Source organism: Drosophila busckii, chromosome 3L (assembly GCF_011750605.1).
Source record: "Drosophila busckii strain San Diego stock center, stock number 13000-0081.31 chromosome 3L, ASM1175060v1, whole genome shotgun sequence".
Taxonomy (NCBI): domain Eukaryota; kingdom Metazoa; phylum Arthropoda; class Insecta; order Diptera; family Drosophilidae; genus Drosophila; species Drosophila busckii.
The window spans coordinates 19,168,962-19,196,863 of NC_046606.1; the positions used below are offsets into that span (position 1 = coordinate 19,168,962).

The 27,902-nt window shown below is 43.7% G+C and overlaps 1 protein-coding gene across 1 annotated transcript; it reads right to left on the minus strand.

The window, feature by feature from the left end:
• Positions 1 to 451: 451 nt before the first annotated feature.
• LOC108598632 lies at positions 452 to 20,938 on the minus strand. Its single transcript, XM_017985332.2, has 4 exons — positions 20,563 to 20,938; positions 2,841 to 3,436; positions 2,635 to 2,763; positions 452 to 2,507 (listed from the first exon to the last, which is right to left on the minus strand). Exons 2-4 carry the CDS (start codon positions 3,259 to 3,261, stop codon positions 1,963 to 1,965), a joined length of 1,095 nt encoding a protein of 364 aa, XP_017840821.2. The 5' UTR covers positions 3,262 to 3,436; positions 20,563 to 20,938; the 3' UTR covers positions 452 to 1,962.
• Between the last annotated feature and the right edge of the window lie 6,964 nt (positions 20,939 to 27,902).

Genomic DNA, 27,902 nt, shown 5'->3' on the forward strand with positions numbered 1-27,902 from the left:
TAAATGCAATTGCAAATGCATTTAAAATTACAAATAATTACACATCAAAACAAACAAAAAAAAAGGAATAATACAAGGATAATCGATTTAAAATTCGTAATTTAATTTTTTATTTGTTTTACATTTTTGTTCTTAGTTTGTACATAGCAACATTTCGACTTAAATGACTAGTCTTTGGTTGTTGTTGTAAATTGTATATGTTGTAGTTGTTGTTATGATGTGGATGTTATTATAAATATTGAACAAAAGCTTGAACTTTGAAGAGGAATGTACAGTTCGTGTTAATTTATGCAATTATTTTTTGTAAGTAGAAGAAACATTTCGCTTAACAATGTTCGTTTTTATTTATTAATGCTAATTGGAGCAAACTGCAAATAAGTACACACTACATACATACCTACTACAATATATATATATATATATATGTATATATTTATTTACAATGGCGCGAGTTAGTTTTTTATTTAGTTTTCATTTTTTATTTTTAGTTTGCTCGATTGTTGTTTTAAGTACTTCACTGCTCACTGTTGCTGAGCTGCGTTGTAGCCTTTGTAAATTACGCTTATTTGATATGCATGACATGAATTTGTTATAAACTTGTGTTAAATACTATTGCTTTAATGTTTAAGGATACTTTAGGAGTAACAAAAGCGAAGCCTTAATAAGTACAAATGCCTTTATTGAATACGAACTTGTAATACCCTTTATGGATTGCATTGATAAAATACAGAAAATATAAAGCTTCTTTTATCTTCCGACCTGCCTGCGTTTTGCATAAAAACTATATTTATGAATTAGTTGTTATCACATAACCTCAATCTATGTTTTGTTGTACAAGGCATTACACTGATTTATATAAGTTTACTTGTATCGTAAGCTGCTATGCTCCAGTCAAAGGGTATTGATGATGCACATAAGCCGCAAGAGATAGCAAATTTCAAATATATAGTATTGAGTTTTATTCCAGGGCTTTTGCTCTTGCTCGTTTGCTATGGCAATCTAAACTATTTGCTTTTGTAATTACAAAACAAGAGGAATGAAGTGAAAAGCCACAAAGTTTTGTGCCATTTACAGGCTAGAAACCCCACTGCCAATACAAACAGATTCCCAGTTGCCACACACACACGCACACACACACACACACACGCACACACACATACACACACTACTTAGACACATTGACATTAAATGGCTTGAAACCGAAAAAGACGGAAAGGCTAACAAATACCCTGGACGGCATCAGAGCTCAACTCTTTCCCACATGAAATAGCTCGATGTGTATGCTTTCCACTTAATATACCTTATAGACAGCCACACGTGCTAGTGTGTGTGGTGACAACGATTTTAAATTGTAGCATCATTGGCAAAAATCGGCTGCCCATAGCCATGGAGAGAGACAGAGAGGGGGAGGGGGAGACAGTTGGCAACAAAAAGCACGCTCTTTATTTGCTTTAATCTGACAAAATCCCTGTACTAATGCCGCTCGGCAATAAAGGATAAAACGTGCGAGGACATGTAAAGAGCATGTTATAAGCCCCGCCTTGCCCCTCGCTCTGTGAAGTCTGTTGCGAGTCTGGGGCTTTGCTGGCTGTTGCGATAGTTTGCGAAACGGAAGTGGAAGTGACACTAAATTCGTTTCGGTTTTCCCAATTGCAGACACAGGCAGCTACCACCCACGCATACACATACACACACACACATACACACACAGAGACTCACACTCACTCACACATTGAATACATACGTATTTATAGGGGGCTCTGGTGAATCCTTAGACGCTTATGGACTTGCTTGGCTGACAACAAAAATAAACTTCACAAACAGTTACTTGTAATCCTTTTTATGATCTGCAGCAGATTCTGTGCGACGCATTTTAAGCAGTGGCAAGCTGGAGCTTGTGCTTGCAACATGTTGCCCGGCAACATGTCACTGCCAGATCCAGGCACAGCTTACGGCCGACTCTCAGCTAGCGACCACCATGGGCGCGGGTGCAAGCGGCAACGCGGGCGTTGAGGCCATCGATGACAGCGAGTTCAAGTTCGAGTTTGAGTTGGAGTTGGAGCTGGAGCTGGAGCTGCCATGCAGCTGTAGCTGCTGCGGCTGATGATACTCGGGCTCCTCATACGCGGCGTCCTCCTCGTCACAGTCATGGCCATAATGCGACGGCGTCGGATGCAGTTGATGATGATGATGGTGATGATGATATGGATGGAAATGCAGTGCTGCCGCCTGCGGATGTTGCAGCTGACTTGGCGGCGCGTTGGCTGCTCCAGCTGCAAGCGTGGGTGGTATGGGCAGTGGCAGTGGCAGTGGCAGCGGTAGCGGTTGCATGCCCCGTATGCTGTCCGCAGGGTGTGCGGTGTAAATGTTGCTGCGTCTCAGATGATTGTTGTTGTTATTGTTGTTGTGAGCACTGCTGCCGGTGCTAGCGGAGCTATTGGCGCTACCCGAACCCGTTCCATTGCCGTGGGCGCGCTTGTTGCGTGACCACCACTGTACATGTGTGTCTGCAAGTGGAAAGAGGAAGCGAGAGTTGCACAAATTGTAGTTGCAGTTGCTATTGCTGATGCTGCTGCTGTTGCTGTTGCTGCAACAGTGGCATGTTGTTGGCGGCATGTTGCAGTCAGTACTTACCGTTGCGATTGTTGGACGATTTCTTGCGCCGACAACGAACCACAGCAATCATGACAATGGCGCCGAGCAACGCCGACAACACGGATACAATGATCAGCGTAAGTGGCCATCCCAGCTCAGTGGCTTTCTCTGCAAGAGGCGCAAAGGAGAGAAAGACAGAGTTAGGAAAGAGGGATGGAGAGGGAGAGCTTTTGGCTTTGACTTACCTATCGTGCCCTCGAACATAAATGTGCTCTTGGTGGGCATGGCCCAGGAGCATAAATCACACGTGGTAAGGCCATCGCTCAGCACGGGCTCGTCCACAAAGAAGGGGGGCCGGGGCGGTGGCGGCACAAAGCGTCCATTCCATAGTCCCTGCTCGCTGGCATCGAAAGCCATCGGCGAGCCAAACAATTCGTCGTCGTCGTCATCGAAGATGTCGAATGTCAAGTCCCCAAAGCTGCCCACATCCTCTGCCGAGCTGGCAACGAGGCTCTCAATGCGCGGCGGGCTATACGTGGCGGAAGCGGAAGCCACTTGATTTACTATGTAACTGAGACGTGCATCATTCGCAGGCAGGAAGTTGGCCAGTGTCCTGGCGCTGACACCGTCGTTGTCGCCAACGCTGTTGTTCCCAATTGATGGCATGTTTAGTGGCTGCTGCTGCTGGTGCTTCTCCTCCAGGGGTGAGAGCTGTGAATCGCCTGCAGTTGGCAGCAATCCTTTGAGTTGGCCCAGTTGAGAATGCGCGTGCTTTACTGCTCTACCAGCTGCCGTTGCTGGCTCATGGTGAACATCTAAGCGCGAGGCTAGCTGGCCTGGCCTGCAAGGTAAGAAAGGAGTGGGGAAGTTAGTCGAGTTAGGTCGAGTTGAGTCTTGCCAATTAAAGTCTTAATTGTGCTGTCAGCATTGATGCTTTCACATTTCTCCAATGCATGAGTACACCCGTACTATGCGACTAAGCCTTGCCTATTGGCCGTGCTAATCTTGGCAAGCTGAGAGCTCGCCGAGCTCGGCACAGTCATGCATCAAATGCCAATGCCATGTCAGCAATCGTTTTTCAATGACTGTTCTGTAGCGATTTTCAATTTGTTTGCGCTGCTGCCCCAGCTACCAAAATAGTCAAGAGTATCTGGCAGATACACAGATACGAGCAACACATTTTCCACCTACCCCGCTTCAGAGCTGTCGCTGTAACTTTTCAGCTGGAAATTGAATTTTTGAGCAGCACAGCTTCCTTTCTCTCCACTCTAAGCCACTTCTGAAACTCACATACACACTCATACATAAAAAGAGCAAGGCTAGAACAAGAGAGAGCGAGAGCTAAAGCTAAAGCTAAAGCTGCTCATAGCACATCGCACATGCCAAGCGCTGCTAACGAGAATTGACAACTTGACAGTTTGATATCAGTCTGCAAGTCAGCATTAGTTACAGTTGTTGCTCTAGCTCGATTTTGCTTTATTAAAAACAATCCAAGAGCTGAAGCAGCGGGAGAGACAATAAGAAAGGAGAAGGAGAGAGTGAGAAAGATTGCGAAAATTTGCAACTGTTTCTATTACTTGACTAAACGAACTCAATTTGCACAACGTTCTGAAACAATAATCATGATAAATTAACACTAATTTGCAAGCGCCAAGTGCAGCAGCATTTCCATTCCTTGCTGCAGTCAGCAGACAGTGGCGTCGGCAAGAGAGGGGGCTGAGAGAATATTATTAGCAATTGCAACTCCGATGTGTGGTATTTAGAGGGCTCATGCTAAGTAGTTTAATAAGCAGAGCTCCTGAACGTGGGAAATGCTTAGGAATTTCCCAATAAGGGAAGTTACCCCTCCACTATCGACGCCTCTGGCAGCAGCAACAGCCGCTCGCTTGCGCGGACACGTTTCTGGCATTAGCGTTACCCAACTTCAACGCTCAAAATGAGAAATGCTGCTTCAGGTGAGGTCTGAGGTCTTCTGACTTCGCCCTGCCATCAAAGCCGAAAAACTCGAAACTACCGTTGAAGTTGCCTTTGCACTTACCCAGCCACGCCCCCTTCAATATGTGTGCATAGTGCAGCGCTGTTAAAGTTTTCACTTGCCAAAATGGTTAAATAATATTTTGGCCACCGCCTGCAGTTGCCGTTGCAGCCGTCCGTCATAGACGCCGTGGGTCTGGAACTGGAGTTGACCCGGCTGAGCGGAGTAAGCGATATTTAGTCATTCTCGAAAATGAGAAAACGTGAGGCGCATAAATTGATGCGAGTAGAGTTTGCTACACACACAGGCAAATTCAAACGGCAATCGGAATATGAATGTGAGTGCGAATGCGAATGCGAATCCGAATCTTTGTGAATGAATGAAGCACTGCGTATAGCTGCTGCCTAAAACGGGTTAAGCTTGACTTCGTCTCTCTTCTCTTTGACTGTGTGGGTGGCTGTAATTCTTCTTTGGACGACTGCGTTGGAACTTAAGCTATTAATAAATTTATTTGCTGCATGCTTCAAATAAATTGTCAAGTCACGTGAGCTTTTGTTTGATTTGCCACATTGCCGTGTGCTGCAAGTTGTGAGTTGCAGCAAGCAATGTTGCGACAGCTGTCAGCTGCCAGTTGGCACATGCCAAGAAAACATGCGTGCCTCCATGTGTGTGTGAGTGTGTGTGTATGTGTGTGGGCGTGGACTCCCCCAGCTGCCTGTCCGAAACGTCTTCAGTTTCAAAAGCCTTGTCGTGCCTTGAATAAAGCAACAAACACCCACCGTGGAAATTAAAGAAAATCAAATAAAAAACAGCGTATGTATGCGTGTGTGTGTGTGTGTGTGTGTCGTAACTATGTGTATAAACAAAGTTGCATTCAATAACTGTAGAATTGACAATACGCAGCCCACAAACAACATGAAAAGCAATTACACATGTTCAATGATTGCCGCCCGGCTTCGGCTTGTGTGTCTTGTTTTCTGTATTTGTATTTACTCACACACACACACACACCCATACATGCATACAAGCACAGCATATTTAATTAGTGCAAGTGCTTGAATATTATTTTCGCTTGTTTTAGTATTTTTCACACATATTTTTTATTTTCCTCTCTCCGCATGAAATGTCGAGTAAATATTATTGCGCCCCCATAACATATTGAAATTTAATATGTTTTAAAGCCACATAAACATTCGCTCCACTCGCCCCTCTGCCCAAATAGCGAGCCGAACTACATAACCATGGAGCATCAGAAAATATTTACCAGACCACCGAGTTGGCTTTTAATTTAATGCAAAACATTTAGTAGTTGCCACTTGGGCCACAGCTCGAGTGGGGAAATGGAAAATAGCACGCAATAAATTCACAGGCCTCGTAAATAATAAATATGAATATATGGCACAGTTGTTTGTTAGAAAAATTTACGAAATAAATGTCAATATCGATATTAGAAATGCACAGAAAATAAAAATGCAAATTTGTATGTTGTTGGCTTTAAAGTTTATGTTTCCAGTTTCCAGTTTTTAATAATAGCTTTAATTAAAGCAAAAGCTATTAAAGTGTCGCTATCTGCTGATAATAGTAGTTGATTATCTCGCAGATGATATCATGGCCATATTTTACGGATATTATTGGAATAACTGAAAAGTTATTTATCAAATGCAAATCAGCTCCAATGATTAAAGTTAGATTATCATGCTTCACCTTAAGCTTAGCCTGAGCTCATGTTAATTATTATAAAATATGCATGTATTAAGCTTAAAACGGTTATATCATAATAAATAATTATAAAGATTTTCTCACGAATGGCACAAATGACCAAAACGATGAAAAAAATACATTTAAATGATGTAGCCAAATTTGTGGATATCAACAAAATTTCAACTCAACTACGTGGGCGTATAATTTAGCAAAAATGTCAGTTCAGTTCAGGATACAGTGGAATAGACAGAGACAGAGACAGAGACAGAGACAGAGACAGCAAGTTGCACACTCAAATTTGATTTTACTTTCTGTTTAGTCGACTGTCATTGCTGCCACTTTAAAGAGATAGACAATCATATTCATGCAACGAAAAATGTTGAGCACAGCACGTGCTGTGAATTTCGCTTTCTTTTTCTATATTTTGCAGAGTATTTATTTGTTTCCTTTTTTATTTTTTGCTTTATGCGGGGGCGATTCTCAGACTTGGAAGCAGCAGCAGCCATGGAAAGGTGCGATGCCATAATTTGCACTAATAATGCAGCACGGGGATTCACTTCACCGGACTCCTCATGCTGGAGCCAGTGAGGAAATAATGATTAAGTTAACTAGCAAAAAGAATGATGTCAGGCATTGGACAGACAGTGACAAACGAGAACAAACTTTCTTTGAAAAGAATAGAGGAAAATTGAAATTTTATTTAAATGCACACAAGTGACCAAAGCGATAAACTGATCAACTCGAACAGATTTACATAAATTAAGAGACAGAGAGAGTGGGAGAGAGAGAGAGAGAGTGAGGTAGAAAAAGAGAGGAGTGAAAAATCTAAATTGGTTTTGAGGAATGCCCTCAAGTAGGTGGAGCACTGAATGAGTGGCCATTTCACAAACTAAATTAGTTGATTTGTATGCGTCTCGTACGGTTGGAAAACTAATAGAGTTGTATAACAAGTTGGCTGCAGACACCGGAAAAACTGGTAACAGAAATCGAAAATAGACAATGAGCATTAGACAATAGACTAGGGAACTATGTTGGAGCTGCAACTGTGGCGGCATTTCAACAACTGATAAATTTGACGTTTTATTGCCAATTGAAACTCGAATTCCAACTCAAATTCAAAACCAAGGGAAATGAAAATCTTGTGTGTTGCTTATGTATATTGTCACTGAGTGGAAACAATCGATGGAGAGATAAATGAAACATGCAACTAAGCATAGCATTGATAAACTGAGCTAATGAAGCAAGTGGCCAGCATCAGTCGATCATGACTTGTCCAACAGCGGAACGCTCTCATTGTTGAGAGCTCAACTCTCCAAATGAAGCTATTAAATGTTTCTTTGATAAAGCTAAAATGTTTGGGTCTCGACCAAACAATAGTCGTGATCAGTGCTGCCAATTTTTTCAAATAAAAGAAACATTGATAGCGAGATTAATGACGAAAGAAAAAAGCTTAGCTCGTGTCTTACGACTCTAACCCAATGACAATATTTTTAATTTTGGACCTGTTAATACAAATGCGTTTAGTAAGAGTTTATTTGATTTAAGGCCAGACTCTGCACTTTGGCTAGCAATTTCCAAATCCTAGATTATTCCGAGTCTACTGTCTGAATAAAATAGTATTCTATCCGCAACTCTTCTGGAATACTTTTTTCTAGTCGTATATTTATTCCTTTTCAAGTCTTTTTGGAGTCATATTAGAATCGGATTAAGTCTAAATCTAAATACTTTAAAAAATCCCAGAGCCAGATCTACCGATTTGCTAACCCTTTGAATATGAACTTCGATTATTTATGATTGAAATGCTCAATCAGCTAATTGCTGGCAACAACTGAGACTGCCTCCCAGCATTTTGAGCTGAAGGCAATTTGCCTAAGCCGAGGCTTAACTCCAAAATTGAACAAATGCACACAAAATACTTGAAATCTGACTGACAAACATTTGTCAGCACCACCGCACACACAGTGTGTGTATGTGTGTGTATGGGAGCTGCTTGTTCCCAGATTCATAATTTTCAACAAACAAATCGCTTTATAATCCCTTTTCAAACAGACTCAGAGAGCCAAGGCAAGCAGACTGTCAGTCTGGCAGGCACTTGGCTTCATTCTAATCCAGAGCTGTCAATAAGACATTAATGCCTCCGACTCAGTCTCAACATCTTAGCAGGCAACTACATACATAACTGAAATGAGTTTGAAGTTGGTTTATGTTTTGGGTTTTGGGTTTGAGTCTGAAGTTGAAGTTGAGGCCGATGTGGGCGATCAGGTTACAGTTACAGCATTTGCCTTGCCTTTGTTGCTCGCGCCCTTGACGAGTGAAAAAGGATGCCAGCAACATAGATCTGTTTGATATGTATATAGCTGCTGCCTACACTTGTTGAGCCCCAGCCATAAGAAAAATGTGAATGCCAAGTGGCTGCCATAATACAGTATTTATTTTTCTTAATGTCTTTCAGGCAAGCACTTGAAGTATTTCTGGAATTCTTTGCATATTTATGAAATGATGCTTCAAAACTAAATGGATTTAAGACGGACGTTCAGCTTAAAGCTTGCCACAAACCTTTTTCGCCAAGTGTCTAATGCAATTTGATGGCACACAAACTCAATAAAGGACGCACCTGAAGGGTGTATGGAGGCAGGTGGCGACAGTTGATAGATTCGCCTGAAAGCCGCGGGCCACACACGCCACGCAGAGTGCAGAGAGCAAGGACTGAGAGCGGGCGCGAGAGCGGAGGCTCACCTTTTGCCCAGGCACTTGCTTGCAATCATTTTTCTTGCACACAGCTGCTTGAGGGGAGTGGTAGTGTCAGGGGGGGTATCGGGGGAGCAGGGCACGCACAAAAGCAACGCTGCAGGCGTTGCTAGCAAACACAAAGTAAAGCTGAGAGTTGCCAGTCAGCTCTGGTCCTGGCTGTAGCTGAAGTTAACATTGAGGCTGCGACTGCGACTGCGACTGCGACTGAGGTCCAGGGCCAATAGAAGCCATCAGCGAAAAGTAATGAAAACCAGCAGAAAGCGCAAAATAAATACGAAAATCAATATATGTAGGCGTAAGCAGCAGCCCTCAGACACACAGATACTCACGCACAGAGACGCACACATACATAAAAACGTATGCATGTATATGATAGAAATTGGCCTGTGCATTGGCACAGGAAACATAAAACGAATTAATTCCATGTTGTTAGCAGCGGCTATGACGCAGTCTAATCGAAAAGCAAGTGAAAACAAGACCGCCTGCCCACCTCCTACTACGCCTGCTGCTCACAGTCGAATAACAATAACTTCTATGCGAAGGCGTGGCGGGCAAAAACATGTTTAGGGCGGCTGTGGGTGCATGAAAAACCCAAACACGACAGAAGACACAAATCTTGGCACATAAAACAATTAGCAGGCAAGTGGGCGAGAGAGAGGGAGCGTCAAGCAGGGCGATAACTTGGGCCTAAGCTGACTTAACGGCGGCTGCAAGTCAAATGAATGACAGCCCGGCCAGTTCAAATTAGTTTTTCGCCAAACACACACACACACACACACACACACACATACACACACACACACGCACACAATTTCCACACATTTGTCGCATGTTTTTGTTTTTCTAATTCTCTTTGCAGGCAATGCCAAAATTTATGAATATTAAATGAGCAAAGACCAAGGCGGGAATAATTTATAGCACATGCAAATGCCTCATATATCAAAGCAAGGCCGTGAAGTCATAAAGCAGCAGCCAACTGGCCAGCGGTCAACAAGGATAACATAATGTCCCACACACAGTCACACACACACACACACACACACACACACGCACACGCAGACATATGAACAACTCGAGCGAAAGCCAAAGACAAACAATTTCCAATCGCAGGCTAAACATTTGCCTTGACATTAATGGCCCAAAAGTCTATTGGACAATTTAAGGCGTCCCCCATAGAATAGAATTTTTGTTTTGTCAGGCAAAAAGTGATAATACCAGCTATAGAGGGTTGGGTTGGAAAGCGTGATGCCTGCTTGGCTGCCAAAACAATAGATTAACGCTCGTCTACTCAGGGGTCAAGCCAATGTGGAAAGGTCAAGCAAACTAATAGAGAAATTACCGAAGCGTACAAGCGAACAAACATCGTTGGAAACTAAGAGATAAAGATTGTTTCGAACAAAGAGAGTCGAAAGTGCTGTTAGCATAAACTTGAACAATTTCCTTTGTGGCATATTTGAGAATCGCAAAGAGATGGCCCAAATTTTAAATTGAATGCTATTAAGCCGATCAGCTCATGGCTCGGCATCATTAGTTAACAGTTTAGCAAGTCCATCTATCAAATTGAGGCTAATTCTCAGCCAATGATGCTGCAGCTTCACTTGACTTAACAACAATTAAATTATAGGCAAATATATTTGTATTTGTATTGTATGTATTGGTCTTTAAGACGCTGGAAATGCTTTTGAAGCTCGCAAATACAAGCACAAGCACAAACTAAATAAACAGCCAAGCAGCCAACAATATTGGCTAAGAAATCGTCAACAACAATGCCGCTGCTGCTTTAGACGATGAGATTGCTGCTGTGCTGGCTGCTCTTGTTGTTGCTGTTGCTGTACAATTGCCATCAGCTTTTAATTGAGTTGGAGAGACAACTGGTTGAACAGTAAAGAGTATCTAGAGCTGAAAGCGCAGGAGAGAGCTCAGCGTAAGCGGAAGGAATTTTAGCAAATTAGATTGTTTTCCACTTGAGTTCGTTTTAACGCTTTTCAGGGCAGGGCCCGAGACCAGGCAAGCTCCTTAGCTGTTGTTGTTGTTATTGTTGTTGTTGCTTATCTGCAGCAATTTCAGTTACACTTTGTGCCACCCACACACAACAAGAATAAAGGTAATACAGAGCCAGTTTCCGTTCCGTTCGCTGGCACAATCATCACTCACTCAGTCGGCAGAAAATTGATGATAATAATCGCACGTAGTACACTCTGAGCTGGGCCGGCCTGTGCCGCTTTGGTAGGCAACTGGGGAGCACTTTATGGTCATGGCCAAGCAGCCACGCTAATGCGACTGGCTTACAGCCATTTCAACTCCAACTCCAACTCCAGCTACAGTTACAACTTCAACTTGGCCAGCAGCTGTTCCAGCTTCAGGAGAGCAAAGAGAGAACACCTTATGTCGTCGTCGTCGTCGTCGTCGTCGCATCATCAAAGCGCTCGTCAAATGACATTGTCAGTGGTGCGCTGATTGAGCACAGCAGCCGCCAGTCAGCATCCCCTACCCCCTACCGACCACCCCCTCCACAGCCTTGCCAAATTCCCTTTTGCGCACAGTCTTTTTTCTTTTTATCGCAACGTCAAAAAAATGACGCGAATTTATCTCTATTACAGTAGCTGCTGCTGCTGCTGCTGCCACGCCCACTGTACGCATACGCGCCCATCATTTGTATTGTTGACACAGCCCCCGCCCCCACAACAGTGCCAGATACGCAATCGAGCCGACAGCTGAGCGGCTCTGGGTAAGCTCCATCTCCATCTCCTCTTCCCTTCCACTCTCTCTCTCTCTCTCTCTCTCTAATGCATAAGCTCGCTTTTTAGGGCTAAAATGATTGATGGCGAGGCTGCCAGACTGCCCCACTTTAAAATGGCCAAAAAAGAAGTGCGGCAAAAACGACGTAAATTGCCAGGCAAACGAAATAATGAAAATGGCAGCTATTTGGCTTTATATGAAGATAAGCCAAGTCAGCTTAACAGGCTATAAGCTGAGCCCAAACGAACTAAAGGGTATGCAGCCAGTTAGTTTTAGCGAAGTCAAACTGTATTTTCTATTGGATTTCTAATTAAGTAGATTAGCTCGCTTTCATTTGCAGCGTTCTTTGCTGAAAGCCAGTCAAGACATAAATCAACATAATAAACAATTTTCGAAAAGTAAATATCATAAAAGACTGTTAACATTAACTGTCTAATTTGTTGTCATTTCAGCTGCCAACGGTTGCTGTCACGTTTAAGAGCTTCTTCAGTAGACGAGGCAGATACCAAGCCGCAGCCGCAGCCCCAGCCTCAGCCGCAACGCGGCAAGGCGGCAAAAGCGGCCTGCAGCGATTCTGAAGCGGCAACAACTACCTATAGAATAAACGTGTTTGAAAGGCCCGCACGCTAATAACTCGCATTTGACGTTGTTGGGTAAATTAATGACAGAGAAAATCATTTTAGCCAACTTAACTCACATAAAAGAGGTAGCAGACAAAGAGCGGGCGGGCTGTCGTATGGGGGGAGGGTATACGGAAAACGCCAGCAGACACTTAAATTTTGGACAAACATTAATAAACTGTGGGCTTTTAAGAGTACCCAACTGCATGCATAATTTGACGTCGAACAGTTTCCACTAAAAGTTTTCACCGCACGAAAAACTCGAGAGCGACCGAGCGAGAGAGATAGAGATAGAGAAGTCTTGACTACCGTTGTCTTTTGGGCACTTTGTTTTTATATTCTTTTTCTAGATGCTTTTTGCACCCTGGCCGGCTGACTGGCTGGCTGGCTGGCTGGCTGGCTGACGGACTGGCTATGAGAATGAATTTCAAATGGGAGAGAGACAAACATGAAAAACCTTTTATCTAAAAAGTGCGCTCCAAACGTAAACGCGAACGTTTTTTCAAAGTAAACCCCAAAAAGATGTCTGTATTAGCCGCAGCAAATGCAACTGGAAATTAAGCAGACAATGGGCAGCGGCAACTGAGGCGATGCGATTCAATAATTTGTGGCTGCATTGGAGAGAGCGTAGAACGCGAGAAGAAAGGAGAATGCGAGACAGCAACAATACACCGCTCAGTCTAAAGATAAAAGCAGCAGAAGCATTTGCTGTATATTCGTTGCTGTATAGCCAGCCGCTAATTTAGTTACAAGCATTCTCTCTCTCTGTCTCTCTCTGCCTTCTCTCTCTCCCTCTCTATGCGGTTACAAAACGAGAACCCCAAACCTAACTGCCGAACTGCAGTTAACTGTTTTGTGTTTTCGATGGCAATTGTGTTGAGCCGCCGCCGCTGATGATGATGGCTAATTAGTTGAGCTCCCCTCCCTCCCTCACTCTCTCTCTCTCTCTCTCTCTCTCTCTCTCAATCTCTCACCTCTCTATTCTCTCATATGTAAGTGCCAGTGCCTATCGCTGCCCACAAGCAAATGACTTTATTTTTCTACTTTGCTTGTTCACGCGCATTGTTAGGTGAAAATTGCTGCACATTAAATGGCAAAGTATACTACAGATTTTTTTGTTTTGTGACCGCAGTTTAATTGCTCTAATAAAAGCTTAAAAATTTTAATGCTAATGTGCACACATTTGCCCAGCTATCGACATTAATCAGCATTGGGAAAAATTCCACCAGACCAAAGCGAATCCGCAACTGATTGTGAGCTACCGAAACTCTATATAAAAACAAAGCTATATACAGACATATTATATACACATATGTATATAGTGTTATGTACTACATTAATTGCAGACTGCCTGTTTGCGGTTTGTGGCAATTCGCTAGCCATGGCCAACAAAAATCCATTTTATACATACAGAGCTACAAATTTAAACTGGAAAAGTTCAGAGTCTAGGTGGGGAATACACATAAAGCTCATACTTGTAGATTTTTTAACGTAATATGTATATTACACTTAACTTGGAACTATTTTTAATTGATTGTGTTAATCAGACTCCAGGTTGGCTTCTTTGATTTACATTGAAGGGCAATGAATGCCAAATAATTACAATTAAATTTAAATGCTCTAAAACTAGTTCCAATTACTTAACTGCTTTAAATTTATGAGTCTACTCTCTTAACCCTCCATAACTCAGCCCTCACCACTGACTTCTCCCAGTCCACTTCTTGTGCAACTGTTTTTTAGTTCGTTTTGGTAAAACCACAAGCCAAATCCAATTTCAATTTCAAAATATGCAAAAGCGTATTTTGTGGCCCTAACGCATTTACCTTGCCACAGCAACGGGCCAACTGTTTGAAATTAAATACCGCCTTCAACACCTAATCCCCAGGCCCAGGCCGGGCCGGGCCACACTTAACTGCTTCTTGTGTCTATTTGTTTTTATTTCAAGCAGAGACGCACACGCCGCAAAGTCGCAAAGTTGCCACCCACAACCCGAACCTGCAGCCTGGCCGCAGGATACGGCAAGGTCCGAGCAGCAAGCCCGAAAAATCAGCCTTTGGCAAATGATGCGTGAAATTCAATACAACGCAGCCAACAATATGTAGGCCAAGCAGCTCCCCTGAAGAGGTTCGGGATTTAGGGTTTAGTTCGCTAGCCCATTTACGGCAAACAGCAAACCGCAGAGAGCGTTATGCAACTTGCTGGCAGGATCAAATGTGTATACACATGAGCTCAAGGATACGCGCTCAAGAGCAACAGCCAAAGGGGCAACTGGATGGTGATGGTGCGGGGGACTGACTAAGTGTTTCTTGAGACTTGGCTGTGTGTTTTGCGCTTCCTCGCCTCGATGTGTGAAAAGGCATCAAATGGCGTTAAAAATGTTTAACTACGGACAAGCACACACTCACACACACACACTCACACATAACAACAATATTTTGTGGTGGAATCAGCAAGGGGGAAGGGGGGTTCAGGTTTTGTTTCTGCCTGCGTCTTCATTTCGGCTCTTGGCATAAATTCCATTGATTGTCGCCAGCGTTTTGTATGACAAGCAGTCGTTGTTATTGTCTCTTGTCTTTATGCTGCGTCTCTTGTATGACTTCTGTGGCTGCCACGCCTCGTGCGCCCCTTGGACGCTGCTGCGCTCACCTGCCACTGACATTGCCCGCTTCGCTTCCCTCGCCCGCATGTCACATAAGCCTCAGGAGCTCCCCGCCTCGTCAACAACGGCGACACCAGCTCTCAAACTCCATTGCCGACCCCAATTGCTCAAGTGAAGTGTGAAGCGGAAACCAAACAAAAGCCGCCTAAGACAACTGCAGGTAGACAGCGTTGGCTGCTAGCTGCTAGCTGGTGGCTGGTGGCTGTTGGCTGATGGACGCAGCTGAGCAGCAGCAGCTACAGCAGTTCCTGCCACATTCAAAGCGAATTTAGTATGCATATGTACACTTAAAGAAATACCCAAGACAATCACATTACTAATATTTGGAAAATCAGCGTAAGAATTATATAATGCCCAGGTGAAATATCTTAAATTACTAATTATTACAACTTTTGACAATTGAAAAATAATGCAGGATATGGAAAATATTGAAAATATTATACGAACTATACGAACAATTGAGAAATAATCCGGGATCATTTGAGAGTATTACAACTAATTGAGAATAATTAGAAAAATCCGATGATTATTTTTAATTATTTGAGTAATTTCAACAGATTTTCTGCAAAAAACCGGGCAAGTAAAACTATCTTATATCTGATATTTCTTGCAGTGTGAAATGTGTCTTTCAATTCTGAAAAGAGAATTCATTTGAAATCTGCGGCGCTAGCTTTTCTCACTTTCAGTGCCCAGTTGTTGCTTTAGTTGTTTGTATTGTCATAAAACAAAAAGCGACCAAGAAGTAAAATCTCAGCGGAAAAGAGCTTCGAAATAAGTTTAGTCTTCGTCTTTTGTCTTCTGCCTTTTTCACACCTCAAGACTGCCCTGTCCAGCTGCCCAGTGTTATTTTCATTTTTATTTTATTTTCTCACACAGCCTGTGCACTGCTCGAACTATCTCAATTTTGTCACGGCGCTCCACGGCCTCTTCCTCTACCTCCCAGCTGAGAACACCCCTCCACCTCAGTGGCCAATTGTTTGAGTTGTCGCTGCTTACTTAACAACTTCTCGACTCAGCGCCCCCTCATCCTCACTCGGAGCGCTTCGTCAGGCTCAAAGCAAAAACGGTTATGTCCTTTGGGCAAAAGCATAAAAAGTTGACACGGGCCGTTCGCTCGTTTTTTTCTTCTCACTCAAAACGTTTTTGTTGTTGTTGGACTTTTTTGCATAGCTGGCTACAAAACCGCCTCGCCCGCTTTCCGCACCAAGCTCTGGTCTGGTCGCCGCCGCGGTGTTTGGTAAGTGAACACGTTGAGCTGTTTGCTCCGACAGCGGGTGGAAACTAATTTTTTGACACGCGCTGAGCATATTGCAATTTTTTCCTTCTCTTTCGTTTTTTATTGTTTACAAAATGACAGTGCAGAAAAAAAGGTTGTTACCAAGGTAAATAACTGATTGGATATTTATGAAGAAAATGTTTGGCGGGGCATAAGAAACAAAAAAGAGCTGATGCAAAGTATTAGGCAAAGTATTTTAGAAATCTTTCGAAAACTTTTTGGCCAAACTATTTAGACGATTCGCACGTAGCTGCCCTTTCAACCTGTTATGCACTTGAATGAAACGAAAGAACAGTGGAGGGAAAATAAAGCCAATCTCCTTTTTTAAACTGTTCAACGAAAAACTTTCACTTTGTTGCACAGCTTTGAGGCTGTAAGGACACCGATCAACGACAGAGCTTGAAGCTGGAAGCTGGAAGCGTGAAGCGCAAGAAGAGGAAGGCACGAAAAAGTTCTTTAGAAAAAGTTACCGTATTAAGTCCATTTAACCCGCCATTGAACTTTACGCCTCAATGGCCAACTAATGCAACAAAAAGTTGTGGGTGGAAAGGGAGCGCCGGGGCAAGAAGCGGCGCAAATCTACGCACAACCAACAAAAACTAACAAGTTCTTAAAAACTCACCACTAACAACAACAACAACAAGAACAATAAGCGAACAGTGTGCGAATAAAGAGAGAGAAAGAACACAGAGCCAGAGAAATCCATCCGCCAGCAGGCAAATGGCTAAGAACGGAAAATGAAATGGAAAACTTTGTGCCAACATTTTGGCAACAAAAAACGTAACACAAAGTGCAAAGAAAAAAATTCAATAAAATAACGCTTTCGCCTGAGCGACCAAGTAGAAACTTTTCCCTTGGCTGCTGGCTTTCATGAAATTCGCAATGCCACGCCCAGCTGTCTGAGCCGCCCACCAGTCGGCATTAAACTTTAACAATAGAAGTTGCAGCGCGTGTGTCTCGACAAAAAGGAAAACCTCAAAAAGTGTGGCCAAGGCAAAGGAAGGCAGTTAGGCAAGTTGGACACACTATTTGTACTTAGAACAGATCTATTGAGGTTGTTGTTGTCAGTTGTTGTTGTTGTTGCTGTTGTGGCAAGTGTCTGTGTGGCTGCATATACTACGATAGATAAACATTTTTGCTGGCAACAGATGCACGCACTGCAATTGGAGAAGCAGGGAAAAGTTCTGAGCAACTTGCGTGGCAGGAAGTGTTTAAGGTACATATGGATTTATACTGAGCTGCTCCAGCGAGGCGATGTGGGTGGCACTGGGCGTTAACCAAACATTGTATGATTGTCTGAGAATGCATATTTTTTCAAGGAAAAAGAAAATTGCCCTCAGAGCATATGGCAGGGTGAAGGGGCGTAGAGTCCAGAGGGGAGTAATATAATATATATTGTGAATAAAACTAAATTCCTTCCATTACTATTCTCTCGCCCTTGAGTGGGATAGCTTACCGATAAAAGAAAGATTAATCTCACCCCCTTTGGCTCGACGTCACTGCGTGCAATGCACAACTAACTATTATCAGAAGATAAATGCCAGTCCCCACATAACTAAGACTTATCCAGAGACAAGGACGCAGCAGCAGCAGCAGCAGTAGCAGCATCTGCTCTGAACAAAACTGTAAAGACCGCGTGGCAGCAGCAGCAGCTTTGGGAGTTACGCAAATAAGCGGAAAAAAATACTTGCAACCTGCATGCAGGACTCCAGGACGCTGCCATAGAGTGGGGGGCGCTGCTTGTGGCATCTGCGGCAAGCTAAGTTGTGAGCCAAGACTCCTTGGTTAACGTTTGCCTGGCTGTGCAATAGAGCGATGGCGATGCCATAACGGCGCCTTGGAATTTTAATAGAGCGAATTTCAGTGAAAAAATTCCAGCGAGCGCAGCTTCTCTCGCTTTTATTTTATTTTTCGTTGCTTTGCTGATAATAAAACTTCCAAATGAAGTTTAGAAAAGTTTTTAAATGCCTTGCCGAAGAGCATGGCCAAGCCAAGGATGAAACGCTGTTTGCGGAATAGCCGCAGGGCGTACTCCTACGCACTTGTTATGGCAAATGGCAGGGCCCAAAAGCAGGCTATAATAATGATGGCGATGACGCCTACAATACGACACGCCCACACAGCCTGACACTGGGCGGCATCTTCAGTGTGCAATCCAACTCTGAGCGCGAGTCGCTAAATGGCCCCAAAGGACCTGCAGACCACACCACAGTACACTGCTGCTGCTTCAAGGACTCTCACACACACACGCGCCCACACACACATACACGCACACAAATATACGAGGCCAAAGCCAGCTTTTTGCAAATTTACGATTATGATTATTACAAGTCAGCGTTGTTTTCTTTTTTATTCGCTTGTTTGTTATTCAGAGGGTAAGTGCAAGCGTGTGCGTGTGTGTGTGTGTGTGTGTGGGGGCGGGTGGGTGGCGTGGTTGCCAAGGTGTAGTCACAGTTTGGCATTTGGACAGCTGCTCAAAGAATGCGTCAAAGTATTTTAGCACTTTTGGCAATTGTGTAGCTAGGGCGGGGGTGCGAGCCGAAGGGGACGCCAAAGTTGTGCGACAGTTATTACGAGGAGAAGGCAGCCGTTGACCTCCAACCAGCCTCGAATTCCATGGGGCGTAATAAACGCAAGATAAAAGTCAAAAAGGGACAAAAATTATATAATAAACTCAGCGCCAAGTGAAATGATTGTGTTTTGTTCTTGCCACATTAAAGCGCAGGACGAAGCAGCAATAAAAAGTGCGTTGATGACTGCAACTTGGTAATCTGCTGAAAATTTATGCATTTTAATAAAATATTTGCAAGTGTTTCAACTTTTGCTTGAGCTAAAGTTTATTTAACATTTTGATATCTTGCACGCTCCAAAAAAAAAAAAGAAGAAGAAGACGAAAGCTCTGAGGCTGCGCCTTGGACACACCTACAGACACACAGACAGACAAACAGATACCAAAGGTATAACAATAACTCAGTACGGTGAAGTGAGCTGGAGCTTATCAACATGGGCGCATCAAATTCAGTTAATAAAAAAAAAAGCATTATAAAATACCAACAAATATACCAAATCATAAAAGCATGACGACGAGCAATTTACGAAATAAAAAAAACGAATCCAAATACTTGGGGGAGAGCGCAGATTCAAATCAAGAACGTGCGTCTTTCATAAACAGAAACCAAACCCCAACCCCAACCCCAATCCCAATCCCAATCCCAAGTCAAACACGCTTCGGCCTCGGGAGCCCTGGCAAGGCTCAAAGTCAAGTCGATTTAAGCCATAAGTAGGTAACTACTTATATATGGTATATTTGTTTGTCTGCCTCGCAAGAGCAACAACCAAGTGATTAATGATGGGCAGCTTTTGTCTGCAACGCATTTCACTTTTCCATCAGCCAGTGGAAGTCGAAGCTCTACGCAGCTGAACTGAAATTGAAATGGAAATGGAAATTGCTCTGCAGTTGAAATTCGATTGCTTAGCACTTGTGTCTCTGGGCAGCGTGTTTAACGCTTTCTAAGCGCTGCAGTAATCACTTTGTCATTGCCATCATTTTTCAACAGCAATACACAAGAATTGAGAGATACACAGACGACAGAACGATAGACAGACAGACAGACAGACAGACAGACAGACAGACAGACAGACAGACAGACAGACAGACTGATGATGGTCTGATAGGCCAGCCAAGCTGTCTGCGTCTGCGTCTGCCCATTTGGGAGCTCGCAGCTCGCAGCCTGTGTGGCGAGTAGTGCATGGGGGCTGTCAGTCGATTATTGTTCGAGTCGAGTCGCGTCGAGTCCATATGGACAGCAGCCTCGACGGGCTTTCTGTCTCGAAGTGGACTTCCCTGGAATTGGCTTTGAAATGTGCTCGAATAGAGCTTTGGCAGCTCTGCTGCGCTTTCATCTGCCGACATAGTTACAGATAGATTTGGAAGAGATCAAAAGGCAATGGTTGGTTGCATGCCCCAGCATCAAAACTGTTACGCTAAATGCATGCCAACGATCCATGCGTTGCATGAGCCGCATGAGTTGAGCCCGAAGCGCAATTGCTGGGGCAACTTAGCGCCTGGCAACAATAGCTGACAGCAGATTGAGCTCTCATTCTTTGCCTTGGCCGCAGGCGTCCTGCTGAGCCTTTGATGGCAGGCTAAGCGAGGATGCACGCGCAGCAGTGCAAACAATGCTCAAGATTAATAACAACGAGTTGGCACAAACTAGTTCAACTACTTGTAGTGTTGGAAACTTACCTTGTTCAGTGTTAAGTAGTTGTGCCAATTAGTCTGCTTGTTGTGCTGTGAGTTCCAATTGGAATGTGTTCACCTGTCGTTGCCGTTTGTTTGTCCTAGACGGGCAAGACCTCTTAGCATAATCCAAAGCGTTGTTGAGTGCTGTTTGCTTGTGCAAGGATAACGGTAATTAAACCGCAGGCCATTGCATGCCAAAGCAAATCCACAAATAAAAAACACTTGTAGTTGTTGTAGTGGTGGTGGTGGTTGTTGTTGTTGTTGTTGTTGTTGTTGCCGTTGGGTTATTGACCGTGCCGCTTAGCTTGACACTTTTCAAACTTTTTCTTTTGGTTAGTTAAACAACTTTTTGCTTGCACTTAACACACACACATGTATACACCTGCACACACACACACACACACACACATATATATGCACTTCCACTAGTTGGGCCAAATGATTATTGTTGCTGATTGTTGTTGGTGCTGTTACACTTCTTGCTTGACTCTGCGTTGTAAATCTTTGCGCGTTGTTTTAAAGAAATTCTTTTGCTCAATGGCAAAATGTTTGGACGACGACGTCGTCGGCTTTTTTTTTTTTTGTTTCGTAACTTTTTTTTGCCGGATCTGACTCTGCGAGCCTCTTGCTCAGCTCAGCTCAGCTCACCTTGGCTGTGGCACTGGCTGCGGCTGTGTGGCTGTGGCGCTCTGCACAGAAAACTGAAACAAGCTTCCAAGCAGGTTGGCAGTCACAGGACAGGAGGGCGCGCCTGCTGCTCGTATTGCAGCGGCCGGGGTAAGGTGGTAGGCGGAGAGGTTAAGGAGGGGGGAGCGCTTGCAACTTTGTTGGTGGCAGCAACGGCAATGACTACGGCTTCGGCTTCGGCTTCAGCTTCAACTTCAGCTGCAATCTGCAATCTGTTTGTGGCATTAAATCAGTGAACCAAGACGCGCAGCCAGATTTGTTTATGCGGCCAGCAGCGTTTCTTTCAGGTCTCAGCTCCTCGACTAGCGTATGCAAATTTGTATTACAAATCAGTGCTTACAGCTCAATTAAAGCTGAATTTTCGGCACACACACACACACACACACGCTCAAATATATAGACGGGATCACAGCGGTTATAAAGATCACAACGACATTAACTATTTGTATTTGAATTTGTATCTATCTATTTACCGCTGTAAAAAGATACAAGTGCAGCTTGACACTTTAAAAATTATTATTTATTTATTTTTATTTTGTTTATATGTTTGTTTTGGAATTGTTGTAGTGCGACGCGCGTCTCAATTTGTGATCGCTACATGCCGACCGAACCGGTTATTTCGAAGCTCTTTTTGGATATTCGCGATATAAATTGTCCGGCTCTCAGTACCGTTCGCCTCGACGCTTCACAGTAAACAGAACAAGTTGCGAGTTCGAAACGTGGCTTCGACAGCGACGCCGCTGCCAATAGCGGAGTGCATATACGTTTGTATCTCTCGGATACGTTTGTATCTACCGCCTCATAAGACCTGCTTCGAACATCGAACATGTCGCACGCTGTCCAAGCGGAGCGCGACACACGAAACGAGTGGAATTGAAACACACTCCAGCGCGCCTTGAGTGCAACCAGTAGTGTGTGAGTGAGACCAATTGGAGTTGGAGTCGCTTGGTTGCTCGGCTGCTCTGTCAGGTGGTGGTGCTAGATCCATGACCGTCCTCGTTCTCGAAGTTGTTGTTGTTTTTATTGTTGCAGCGTCTAATTGTGAATGATTTATATGGGTCGACGCTGCAGCCTTTTTGGGTAGAAAGAAAGTGAGCTGCTGTCTTGGCCACAATTGAAATTAATAAGCATATTGGGTCATTGGCTTTATGGCCAGGACATGCGAGCAAATGAGCAGAAGAGTCCCACAGTGACTCAGCTGATTGCCAGCCCAACAAGTTGTCCGGTAATTTGTGCAGCCGTAGGGAAATGAGAAGGGGTAGCGTCCTGTACGTCTGCCCGGAGTTCAGAGCACTCGGGTTGCACCTGTTTTACTATGCAAAGTTTGCTGCCTGGCTTTGCCGCCATGGAATATTCAATGCGGAAAAAAGGACGCGAAACCATTTCGTTTCATTTGGTCTAATGTGGCAGTACTTAAACCACAGTTGACCCCATGCTGGCAGCAGGGCCCAGCTGCGAATGGGCTTATAAATATGCACATACATAGGAGCGCAGAACACACATCAGACTTCCAGTCTGTAGTCTATTCATTTACTTCCTGCCAGGAAGGTGCCACGATTTCGATTGCTAGCCTTTCTAGTCGGTCTCAACAATGTGATATAGAAATAGGAAGGATAGTCCGTATGTCGTTTTGAGCATAGCTTATTAATTGTATACAATACTTTATAAGCTCATTTGCTCGCATGTCCTGGCCATAAAGCCAATGACCCAATATGCTTATAATTTCAATTGTGGCCAAGACAGCAGCTCACAATTAATTGAATATTGTTGGAAAGATTATTGAAAACATACTTTGAAACGTATTTTGTTAGGAAAAAAAAGTGTTAAAATAAAGTAAAATAATGGCTACGGGAGATATTTTCAATTACCAATCCTTACAAATACAAATAATGGTAAAAAAATATATTTTTAATATTTTTCCAATAATAGATAATAATTGAAAATAGTCTAAAGATTATTTTGTAGAATATTTTTAACTATTTTAATTGCTCTCAAAAGTGACAAAAAATCCTCTCACAATTTATTGACTGCAATATTGGCTACTTTTCTATAAATCGTGTATGAGTCTTCTATGAAAATACTCGAAATTTATTTCAATTAAGCAAAAATAATAGAAAATAATTGAAAATAATCTAATAGCTTCTTGTCAATAATTTTTATTTTTTATTTTAATCTAGAATAATCACGCATAAATTGTTTTATTTATACTCATTAAATAATTAAATAATAATTAATAATATAATATAAATCAATAATTTCACTTTTAAAATTAAACGAATATTTCACAGGTAAAACAAATAAGCCCAATTCAAAATTTTTTCAATTGTCGTGCGGATTAAGATGAATAAGAAATAAGAAATAATAATAATACTGTATTCGAGAGATATAAATAGATTCTTTGATTAGATTGACATACAACCCTAACCTTTGCCCTAACCTACGCAATCGTTTGGATATGCACAAGGTGAAGCCTACTAAAGTTGAAAGGCAGACTTGTACGAAAAATTAGATTAGACATAATGTTCGATTGCCATCTGAAACAAGCCCATGTCTATGTGTGTGTTTGTGTGTGTGTGTGTGTAAGCGCTTGTCAGCTGTCTATCAAGCGCTGGAACAAGTAATCTACTGTGCCCCTTGCAGCCTCAGCTTAGTTTGAAAATACTTTCCATGGCAACGGCGACGAGTTGGACAAAGACAAACCAGCTAACACTCAGCGACTAGACAAGTTCAATGCCATGGATGGGCATCAAAGCGCTTTCAAGCGGCCACAGTCTGCCTGCGTCACTGCAGCGCCTTCACCGCCTCCTTTTGACAGCCACGAGACGTCAACGTCGTCTCCATCGTCGTCGTCGTTGTAGGCATCAGGAGCATGGACCAGAGCCTGTGGCCTGTGCAATGATTTATGAGAAATGGCAATGCGCACAGAGAGACGTTAGCGTCTGGGACAAGATGACGATTGCGATGGTCCGCTGACTTTGGCCAAGCCCGAACGATGGCGAGCGCCAAGAAGGTGGAGCGCCAAGACAAACAATTGACATTTGATGGATGCGTAACTCGTGCATTCAAATGCGTCGAGCGGCGAACGAGCAGAGCACTGAGACCAGCCATAAATTTGACAGGTTGCTGGACGCCACCGCTGAGGGCAGCAGCAAAGTTGTCGCAGGCGTCGGCTAATTGTTATTGATAATCGCGTCACAGTTATGTCTCTGTTCGATATTCTTGTAATTGGCAGCTGCGCCCAGCTCAGCTCAGCTATGCCCACTGCCCACTGCCCACAGTCTTCAGCTCACCGCGCCTCAATTAATTAGTCAATCAATAAACGAGCCTTTGTAGAGCAGGAGGCGGCGGCTGCTCACGTACCGGCAAGCTTGAGCTTGAGTGTCCTAATCAGATGGGCGCGCGGCAGCTACCAGACGATGACGCTTTTAGCTTGAATTATGTTTTGGCATACTCATTGTCTGCAGGCTGTTTGAACGTTCGCTCGGACGATGGGCTGGAAATCACGGCTCCATCCTGCGACTAACTGCAAACAAACTTCTCTATTATTGATTTATACCTTTCAACGATTCTCTGTATTTATCATGAGTGCAAGCCACATTTATCATTAATAATGCCGCGGCAACAGCAGCAGCAGCCAGAGCAACAGTTGAAGCAGTTGAAACCCTAACGCTCCAAGCAACCGCATTCGCAGTCGCTGAAGATGCCGATGCACAGACTCAAAGTGGTAGCCCTAGCCCCCAAACGAGCAACAGTGGCAGCCCCAAGCATCCGCATCTAGGCAGCTGTTGGTCGCTTAGCAATCACAGTGGTCAACATGCAATTACGAAACAAATTATAAAAAAAAATTAAACAGAAAAATTAAAACAAAATCTATTGTGTAAATTCAGTGTTGTCTCTGGAAAAATAGTTTTATATTCTGTAAATATGAAAAACTTGAATAGTTAAACCTGCTCTTAATAAAAGTCTGAAACAATGTTTGCCCCACTGTGATGCAGCAACATCGTGGAGTAGCAAGCAAAGCAGCAGGCACCCCCGTTGAGCTGTTGCTGCCGCTGCTGCTGCTGCTGACTGAGTACGTGGCCTTACTGGCTGTTGGGCTGTGTGGCTAGAGTTGCGATCATTTTCCGTACATCATTTCTATAGTATATTTATTGCTTGAGCGCAATGATCATCGCGGTCTGGGCCACCATTTCCGTTGTTGACTGCACAAAAGTTCAGGCCCAGCATTGATGGCAATGGACAACAGCAGCAGCAGCAGCAGCAACAACAACAGCAAGACGACAGCGGCGGCAAAATCCATTTTGGGAAGGTGATCTGTGGGATTGTGCTAATGTCAAATCAAGCTGTGCCCCCTTGTTATTTAGCCAGGCAACCAAGAGAGGCAGCCCAAAAGGAAGAAGCTGCTGCTGCTGCTGCATCGGCAACCACCAGCAACTAAAGTCCATGTTGATTTTATTGTAAATTGCATTAAAAGATTGCATATAAAGAATTTTATTTATCACCTTGGTTGTTAGGGAAAACGCTGTTGGAGACAAAAGCTCTTCACATCCTTGTTGTTGTTGTTGTAGTTGTTGCTGTTGGGCGGCATTGTTGCCATTGCTGCTGTTTGTTGTTGTTTGTCTTGGCATGATCTCAAGGTCTTTCTGTGGCAATTGGTTTAACTAGCCTCGTTTAGCCCCCATAATAGAGCGAAGGTGTCGCTCTTTTTATTAAGCTTGGATGGAACTTTTTGTCTACCTTTGTTCTTCCATTCTCTGCTCTTTGCTGCTGATCTTTGCCAAATTTGTAAATGTTCTTTAATGGAATTTGAACACTTGCTTGGCTTGGCTTGGCTTGGCTTGGCTTGGCTTGGCGACTGGCCGGAGAGCTTGTTGAGATTTAAATAGAACCCATTGGCCTGGAACTATTTATATGTGTGTAAGCAATGCTCGATCGATACATGGGCTTGTCAGTGTGACAATCTGCAGGAATTACTGCCAGCCGTTCAGCCATGAAAGAGCTGCAAATATATTTTAGTTTTATTGCCAAAGCGCACAAAGTGAAGGGTTAAGCACTTGGCAAAGCTTTAGTCGATGTGTAATCGGAGCAATTGAATCTGGCGACCTTAACAGCAACTTGCACGAGGATCGATTTCACAGAAGCTTGTTAAATTCTATCTAGATGACTGTGCAAAGATTCCAGATAGTCCACAGACTTAGATTCCCTGCAGGCAAAGCGAAATTCTGCTTACCTTCTTTTTAGAAACATTTACATTTGTTTGCTCAAAAGTTTTTATAACACACCAAGCCAAGCCCAACATGCGAACACAGTGAATCCAAATGTGGAACAGCTCAACGTATATGTGTTGACAACTCGGTAGGAAGTTGCCTTAAGTAGTTGCTGGGGCCAAAATGCGCATGCCTTTTGAGAAAGCGAATTTGCAGACAAATAAATCAAGCCACCTATTCGCGAAGAGTGTCCATTGTGTCCTGGCTGGGGCCATTGGGGTGCCGACGACTGTTAATACCTAAAAATGGTTAAAGCCGGTTCAGATTGAGAGGATCACTTACTGAAAGCGCATCTTGCTGTGGCTGCTGCTGCTGCTGCTGTTGTTGCTGCTTTTGTTGTTCTTGCTGTTGTACAATGCAATTGTTAACAAGCAAAGTTATGCGAATCAAGCAGCAGAAGACGCTGCAAACAGGCAACATCAAAGGGCAACAGCTATAGCCTTGCCTGCAGAGCCTTTTATAAGGCTCTAGAGTCGGGACGCGGCGCAGGGCAATAGTTGGTGCTGGAGAAAGAACAACTGGCCGAGGTCACCGGTTGCTGATGCCCAGGGGCTAAGCAGGGCCTTAAATCTTTGCAGTCGAACATGACAAAGGATGTGCAGGCAGTGGGACGACAGCGACAACGACAACAACAAATAAACACAGGGAGTGGAGTAGAGTGGAGCGGAGTGGAGCGGAGCGGACCTAACTGGCACTGGACTGGAAGCGAACGTGTAGAGGAAGGTGTTTAACAAACAGCAAAACAAACAATTGTAAAACAGCAACGACAACACACACATACACACATATAAGGCGTGGCTGTGCTGAACGCCCACGCCCCCCGTATGAGCCTGAGGCAAAAGGCACTGATTCCCATTCCCAGATGTCAGGGAGTGACCCAGCGCGGAGCAGCGTTAGCCAAGTTAGCTAAACGGGTGCGGGAACAGAGTCAAAAATGCTTCTTACAGCAAGCGGAGGCGGCTCAGGGGACTGGGGTTGGTGTCGGGAGCAGCTCTTTATCAGCGATAAAAGATCTGGCGCGCGAGACAAGAGTAACCCACAAAAATGAATACAAATACAAATACAAATACAAATACAAGAACAAATACGAAAAGGAGTGCGATGCGCATTCTTTATGCGGAAACACACAAATTGAAATTCAATGCGAAACAAAAGTTTTCGCTGCGACGGCGACCTCAGCTCCTTCTTGAGCTTGCTTGGGTCCAAATTGGCTTTCGCAGATAAATAAAGAATTGCCCGCGTGTGAGAATGAACAGCAAACAAATGTAGCAGCCGAAAAAACTGCGCTTTCAAAATAACTGCCCCAATCACGCCCTTTTAAAACGGTTAGCCAAGGACCAAGTGCCCGAAAGAGAAAGTGTGTAAGAGTGAGAGAGTGAGAGAGAGAGA

What these genes read in the sequence shown, in the direction of transcription:
- LOC108598632 (XM_017985332.2), bottom strand. Translation starts at nt 3,261, where the DNA reads ATGCCATCAATTGGGAACAACAGCGTTGGCGACAACGACGGTGTCAGC. An exon ending in TATGTTCGAGGGCACGATAG is followed by an intron (nt 2,764 to 2,840) that starts GTAAGTCAAAGC and finishes CGCCTCTTGCAG; the next exon opens with AGAAAGCCACTGAGCTGGGA. An exon ending in ATCGTCCAACAATCGCAACG is followed by an intron (nt 2,508 to 2,634) that starts GTAAGTACTGAC and finishes TTCCACTTGCAG; the next exon opens with ACACACATGTACAGTGGTGG.